This window comes from Ruditapes philippinarum, unplaced genomic scaffold (genome assembly GCF_026571515.1).
Source record: "Ruditapes philippinarum isolate M1 unplaced genomic scaffold, ASM2657151v2 ctg9113_1_1_1_1, whole genome shotgun sequence".
NCBI classification, from domain to species: domain Eukaryota; kingdom Metazoa; phylum Mollusca; class Bivalvia; order Venerida; family Veneridae; genus Ruditapes; species Ruditapes philippinarum.
This window is the reverse complement of record NW_026867356.1, coordinates 1-8,008: the sequence shown is the minus strand read 5'-3', so window position 1 is coordinate 8,008 and position 8,008 is coordinate 1. Positions and strand designations below refer to the sequence as shown.

The 8,008-nt window shown below is 31.2% G+C and overlaps 1 protein-coding gene across 1 annotated transcript; it reads right to left on the bottom strand.

The window, feature by feature from the left end:
* Positions 1 to 2,499: 2,499 nt before the first annotated feature.
* On the bottom strand, positions 2,500 to 7,824 carry LOC132735801 (neuronal acetylcholine receptor subunit alpha-6-like; the record flags this gene model as incomplete). The annotated part of the gene is made up of 5 exons (XM_060722803.1): positions 2,500 to 3,308; positions 3,823 to 3,958; positions 5,175 to 5,338; positions 6,843 to 6,922; positions 7,712 to 7,824. Coding segments are annotated over 5 exons (954 nt in total), but the record flags the coding sequence as incomplete, so codon positions are not given.
* Between the last annotated feature and the right edge of the window lie 184 nt (positions 7,825 to 8,008).

Genomic DNA, 8,008 nt, shown 5'->3' with positions numbered 1-8,008 from the left:
CTATAAGTCAAACTCCCATGTTTGAAAGTTGTGTTTCGTTTCGAAATGACTCCAAAGTTTTTTTTACCAGGCTATTTGTGAAGACTTTGTTAAGGCAAATACCTTTTTGCAAAGAAATGTCAGATAAAGCAATTATAAGATTTCCTGTCTTGAAACATATATCGTAGATTTGCTACAAGATGTCATTTCAAATATGAAGTTAACTTGAAACATTGAAGATCTTACAAGTCATGTTAAGAAATTTTATTGGATAATTTAACGAAATTCATAAAAGATTTGTAGAGCATGGTTTATCATGTAAAAGATATAATGATTCTTATATTCTCTAATGAATATCTTAATATGTTAAATATAGCTATGCTTTAGCATGTTTAAGACTTTGTAGATAAATACATGTAACTATAGATAACATTATGTATGTTTTGTTAAGGAATACTTAAGCATGCTTTACACCTACAAATTGAACTGTACGGAGAGTTTGATACAGGTAAACTTTAGCATACCTAAGATTTCAATATGATTAGATGAAAACAAATACAATATACGAATGTTTGACACAGTTTTGCTTGTTTTTGCTCACTTGAATATAAAATTTTGAATGAGAGAGTATCCCTTGCAAATACTATTTGAAAGCATAGTTTTAGTAATATAAATATGTCATTGGTACGACTATATAATGATGATATAATCATCATTCCTTATTACATAGTTTATGTCTTATATTAATCATTGACTATTTTTCATTTTACAAAGATTGACAATACAAAAGTATGGTCGTAATAAAATATTCTTTAATTCAATTAACTTTTGCTGTGATCAGTAACCGGTTACAATACTTGTTGCCTTTTTCGGCGACAATTCAGACAAAGAAATATCTTGTATTTCAAATTGCTGAACTTATTCAGTTTGTTTATTACAGTGTAACGTCTGAATTCAGGAACTTGTTAAACACGGAAACATCTGAAATCCGAACATTTTTCAGGGTCCAGAAATTTCTCCTTCTGTTTTCTATGTAATCAAAACCTCTGATTTACGGACTTTCTAAATTCTGAATTCCAAACGAATTTCTGGTAAAATTTGTTCATCTTAACACCTTTTAGAATTACAACCTGTCAAGCATATCAAACACATCTTTATAGTGTGAAAATTAAGAAATTGAGAATTATAATGTGAAGAAATGAAAAAATACAGGTAAATAGAAAGTACTACATGTATATGAAATATACTAAAGGATAAATTGTAATAATTAACATTATGCTATTGTATCAGCAAATTAAGTTACAGGTGATAATGAAATTTGAAATAGTAAAAGTCCTATGATTTTGCTATTTTATTAGTTTAATCAGCTTCATATATTTTTCATCATGTCTTACCATAAAGCAGTTGATGTATAATAATTTTACTTGTTCAGGAAATTCTTAAATTCTGAATTCCGGAAACTTCCAAATTCCGAACTTTTTGGCTAGTCCCACAGTTTTTCGGTTTTCAGAAGTTACACTGTACTACATATTATCATGTGTTGGATGTTATTTATTTAAGATAAAATGATTTTATGTTGTTTTATTTCTGTTGAATCATATTTGTCATTATATTACACAGACTTTATTGCCTTTTTTCAAATGTGATCGATTTTTTGTAAACAACAAACATATACACTCGTATGCTTGTAATATTATATATCATTAAAGCGTTGTATTTTTTTTGTTGGGTTCTTTTTTCCCCTTTTACTCCCTTTAAATTTAAATACTGCCTTTTTTGTTTTGGGTGACTAGCGTCAGGGAAAAAAAGAACATTCATAGTGTTTTGTTATTTAAAATTTTTTTATTGATTAAAATTTTTATTTAAAAAGATGATCTTTTGTAAAAAAATACCCAAATGATAAACCAAATTTTTTTCTCTACTAATCAAAGTTTTGTCCGTTTATAGAAAGCATTTTTATTTTTTCTTCTAAAATTTCATAAAATTAAAAACAAAATTAAACCCATTTCGAAGGTTTATTTTGACATTTTTCTAATTCAACCCCCCCCAAGACGAATTATTGATAAGGTGTACCCTTTTCTTTAACAATTTGTCCTCTTTCCAAAAGTTTTCCAAAAAATTTAAACTTTTCCCTTTTGTTTAAATTAATTTTTTTCCCCTTTCCCGGTATTTTTAAAGTGAATATTTTCTTTCTGGTATTAGTTTATAAAAGATATATAAACAATTATTTTAGTTCGATAGTCTTGGAAGATATAAACTTATTGAAACATCCGTCCCTGACACTAACCAGTGCAAAGCAATGAATGTTAAGTTCCTAGCTCAAGGAAACAACGGCTTGTCAGTGATAAGGTTTTAAACCATGTGACCAGCAATAGCTAGACTAGTAGTCCAACACGTTAGCATTCGGACACACCGCCACTCATACTTATTGGTATTAACAACAAAAGGAAAACACAAAAATTTAATCTGAAGTTCATAACGTACATGCTATCTTCATGAAACCCTACTTAATAAGTTTCCCTGATTTGAAACCTGTTTGAGCAGTATATGTTGTTAACGGGTTGGTCGTTATATCGTTTCAGAGCATTTAACAAAATAATGTTGTGGTTTTAATCAGACCAACAGTTCTTCTATTTCTTCACAGAAACTTTAACACACGGTCTTAATTTAAACAAAATACTTTATTTATATATATTTTATGGAAAAACTGTAATTTTTAGTATAAGGGCATGTGCTTCGTCAACAATCTAAAACAGCTGACGATAGTATTATACAAAGCGTATATGGTATAACACAAACACACACGCAAACACACACATACACATGTCTGTCACGATCAGTTAATAACTAGTTTGGTTTTAATATTAATTAATATGCGAGACCATAATGAACAAGCATCACGCATGCTGTTACAACAGTCAATGTCGTCACAAGGGATAAATATATATACATGGTAACTTTATCCAAAAGCAAGGCAATTTCTTTCCAAGAGTATTCTTTATCAGATGATATCGGTTTATCAGCTTCCCAGACTTCATTTCTGTCTCCTACGTAATCTTCAATGGAAACAATCTTTTCGCTTTTGCTATAGTCGGATTTGTGTTGAGGAATTGTGACACTATCATTATTCATATCAGATGGATTGGGAGATACTTTCTTATTTATTCTACTGCAGTCAACGCACGCAAGTTTGATTAACACCGATGACGTTATTGTATGTAGCCATTTCGGGACAGGTTTGTCGTCTGGGTTGAAGTATGTATCGAGGTAGATTACAGTAAGGAACACGGCAAGAGTTTGTAGAAACAAAATACAAGCTATGTATGAAGCTGCAATCAGAACGATCAAGAAATTATTAAAAACGAAATTACAGAATGTATCAAATCTAATCAATATCTGTCTATCACTGTATGTAAAAATGTTTCTCTAATAAGGAGCAAACATGGAATAAACAATTGTTTTAAACATTACTATTGAATATAATATGTTTATCTTATGCCTAGAGAAAAGAAAAAATGATGGAATAAAAACAATCATTTTGTATGATCCAAAAAGGTACTTTTAACTATCAAATTCAACTGGAAGAAATTTAAATGCTAATTATCCAATGACAACAAACGTGTGTTCTTGATTATGAAGCAAAATCGTATACACCTTCAGCCTTATAAGTATAAAAGCGATTCAGGGCATGATACTTCGTAGGTTTTTACAGTATTAGTATGAATAAGGACTTGTCATGTCATAGTGGATTTTTTTATAGATATATTTTGAAACAGGAGATATTTACAAAATGAACTTTCCTACAAATAACCAAACCGAACTATCAGTGTTGGTGTTACTTACAAAGCAGACTTGCAGACAATGATGTCTGGGGAATACTTTCAGAAATGACACCAAGGTATACAGCATAAGCGAGTAATATAGTTAATGCCAGGCCGACTCTTTCACCTGACTCCGGATTCAGCTTAAAGATAATAACCTGAAAACAAGTAGAAGTATATGAAGGAAACTTCTCTTAATATTCATTGGAATTTAAGGTAACATTCAATTAATATGAGGAGTCGGTAGTATTATTAATTCTAGGCAGATATATATATGAGCCGCGCCATGACAAAACCAACATAGCGCGTTTGCAACCAGCATGGATCCAGATTAGTCCAACCAGGATCAATGCCGTTCGCTATCAGTTTCTCTACTTGTAATAGGATTTGTAAAGGAACAGCATGGCTCCTGCTGGCCTCAAACGCACTATTTGGGTTTTTCATGGCGCGGCTCATATGTACACCTTAACATTTTCCAAAATCAACTATTGGTCAATCTTCATTTTAACAATCATTTGAAATATATAGTCAATAGTATGGTGGGTGATTTGTGCCATTTCGTGTTTTCGCCCCGCGACCCCGCCAAGCAAAAGGTCGAGATTTAAGAAAAGTGGCGCAAAGCAAAAACAAGCTAATTAAATGCTTATCCGCGCCATTAAGTAATTCGAATCTCTACTTTTCGCCCCGTGCCCCCGCTTATAAGTGTGTTTTCCCTCTACGGCCCCGTTGTAGTATACTTTTTAAAACCACGTCCAACAGCTCCCGTTAATTAGCTTGTTTTCGCTCCGCACTAATGCAGTTTATTTCCTTAAATCTCTATCCGTATTCCCGCGAGTTGACATTTTATGTCTTCAATCTCACCCGCGCCCCACTAATAAGCGTGTTTTCGCTCTGCGCTCTCGCAAGATTTGAACTACTAGTCCGATGGGGGCGTGAATTGCAAACATGCTAATTAGCGGTGACGCGGACCGAAATGTCGAGCTCGTAAAGAATAATTTGGTCGAGGGCGTAAACAACAGCACGCTTATTAACCTCATATAACAATTACACCTCTACTTTTCGCGCCGCGCCCCGCTAATTAGTGTGTTATCACTCCATGCCCCGCCATTTTAACTTGTTTATTATCGACTTTTCGCTTGGCGGTGTCGCGGACCGGAAACACGAATGACACAAAACAGCCACCATACAATATAGCCACTCCAGCTCATTTCGACAATGAAAAAATATACAATTGCCACTTTACGAAATATGAAAGTACGAAGATCTGCATCTATAAATAAATGAAATATTCAACACAACTCACGCTTTCATAATAAATAGAACTTATACTTAATTTGTAACTCCGCATAAAATAAAAAAAAATAATTTTCTTACAGTTAAGAACGCCATGAGGACAACCGGAAACAGTGTGTTGAGAGAGTGAAACATGGCTCGGCGACGAAATGTTAAGGAGAAAACGAGACGACTAAAACTTTCTGACTCTCGAACTGTCTCGAGAGATTCGTATCCTGTGTTGATTAATTCCCATTCCCCATTTTCTATTAAAATAAATACAATTAAGAATATACAAAAATTGTTTGTAATTATTTAACAGGGTTTGGTAACTTTGATAGATAAATAAAATTTCATGTCATTCAAATTTTCGGATGACTTTTTCAAGAGGTAATTTACAGAGAAAATGTTGGTATTCGTTTATCTGAGAAAACGTGTACACATGACAAAAAAACATTTTTTAAAAACTGTGTGTGGTTTGGTGACATATTTTGTGAAAATTTGGAATTATAAAACTAAACAATTCTGTATTTGCTTGAATGCAAGGCGAAAAGACAAACTCGAACAATCTTTTTTCTTTGTATCGACTTGTTATTTGAAAGTCACATTAAGGTTATAGACTCTCCGGAAAATGGGTCATCAAACAGTTACGTGAGAAAGTCAATAATATTTTTTCAAATTTATTTGTTTAACCTCAAAAATAAAACAAGGTCATGATTATAAATAAGTATGTAACAGACGTTGTTCTTACAATTTTTGAACACTTTACCAAGTGTGTATTTCTCATCATCTAACCATTAACATACAAATATATCTAATAAGATCAAATCTCAATTTATGAGCTTTCGGAATAAAAAAAATTCTATAATGAAAACAAATATCGACATCAAAGACATGAAGCAAAAGAACGTCTGTCTTTAATATGTATCTTTTTCTATCATTTTCATCATTTTCACTAGAATCTTAAAATATGATAAACAAGATCAACAAGGAAAGGCGGCATTCAAAGAACGCAACCCCGACCCGACCCAGTAACAAGAGCCAGTGGCAAGTTCAGATATGAAATCTTACCTTGATAAAAATCCGTCAGAATCTTCGTTTTAAACAGATTGAACTCTAACCTAATTTCAGTAAGAGTGTACGACCATGAACTGAGAACAATCTCGCAGGTTGTGCCATGTTGTCAAAGTTGGCCAGGAATGTTTACGTAACTTTCACAATGAGTATGTAAATGATTCCAGGCTGTGCGCAAGAGAAAAATAAAGTTGAATAAAGAGTTTTCTGTTTTAGCTTTTTTATTTTCTCGTTACGTTAGCTATTTCATTTATAATTAAAAGTCAACTTTTAAAGCATTGTATAAATTTAACGCTTGAAAGATATACTGTGCTCATATCGGAGTTAAATATTTTAATCAAAATATGTTTAAGTCTTACCAAATATGTCAAATTTGAAAAAAAAACACAATTAAATACACTATGTCTTGCAAGTTGAAATATGAAATATCTACTTTGTGTGGTGTCAAATCATTTTTATTTTATACTTATAAAGGGACTGTGCAGCAATTATCATTATTTTAAATTTAAGCATAGTCTATCTTTAATATGTAACTCATTAGGTTGGTTTATTTATCCCTCAAAATACTTTATTGGTTTGGCCTAAAGCTTTGAATGACAATATTATCCTATCTCTGAAATATTTTTATATCATACGAATATGAACGAATAATGAAAAGTTATTGCTTTGCTAGGATAAAATATATTAATAGCAAACCTGGAAGCCAATTTATTCCACCATTTGCATAGATTCTCATAGGAACGCTCGGTCTTGATATGACATCAATATCATCCACACTGAAACGGTGTAAATGAGCGTTAATACATTACTGGATTTATCAAATATTTGTTGCATACATGTATAATGATATCATAAGAGCCTTTGTTGAGCGTAATATATATATTGTTAAACGACTTAATGATTTTAAAAATGAAACTATACTTACATAATATTCTATATATCATTCATCTAAAATCATACAGCCAAAAATGTATCATTACATTACCTATTTTATATGATAAATTTATACTATAACGATGTCATAATATATGTATATTTAACGTCAAGTCATACAACAGTGCAATGTCGTTTTTGGAAAGAGGAAAAAAATCCCACATACATGTGATTAAAATGTATGTATGTCTTCTTATAACATATATTTGAAAGAATGTTAAATGGATAAAAGACAAACAATGTTTTCGTTCAAATATATAATACAATGAAATAAAATTCGAACAAAAATAAAATATCCTTTCAACAAAAGAAAAGCAATGGTAGAATTGAAGTGCTCGAATTAGTGCTAAATGAATGAATGAATTGGGATAAATCTGATATTCATTTCTGGCAATTTATACATCGATGTGTTATTATTAATAAAAGTTAATCTCCTTTGATATATTGAGGTCATTAATTTTATTAATCAACTATATAATGTAGTGTGAATCGGTTTGTTATTTATAGCTTTTTTATATAATGTTCAAAACATTTCACAAATGGAAATGACTTTGTGACATTCAAAATAGACCAATGAAGCACAAATAGATATATTTCAACATTTATATAATAATTAAAATTAGTATACATACGAATTCTCAACAATGATTGTTGGTTTCCAAACACTTTTCTCGTCACTAAACAAAAAATTGACATTGTCGTATGTATTGTTGTTTATCCAACTCAGCCGGGAATCAATCCATTCCTAGAAAAAATAAAATAAGATAAAAATTGTATAATCAAACATTAGTCATCATCTGTATATCTAGTTAATCTTAATGATGTTACACATTAAAAAATCAAGCATATTCTATACGAGTTTACAAAAACAACAAACTGATTAATGTAAGAAACCTTTATGGGAAAGTCGTTGGGTAGGGAAAATGGTT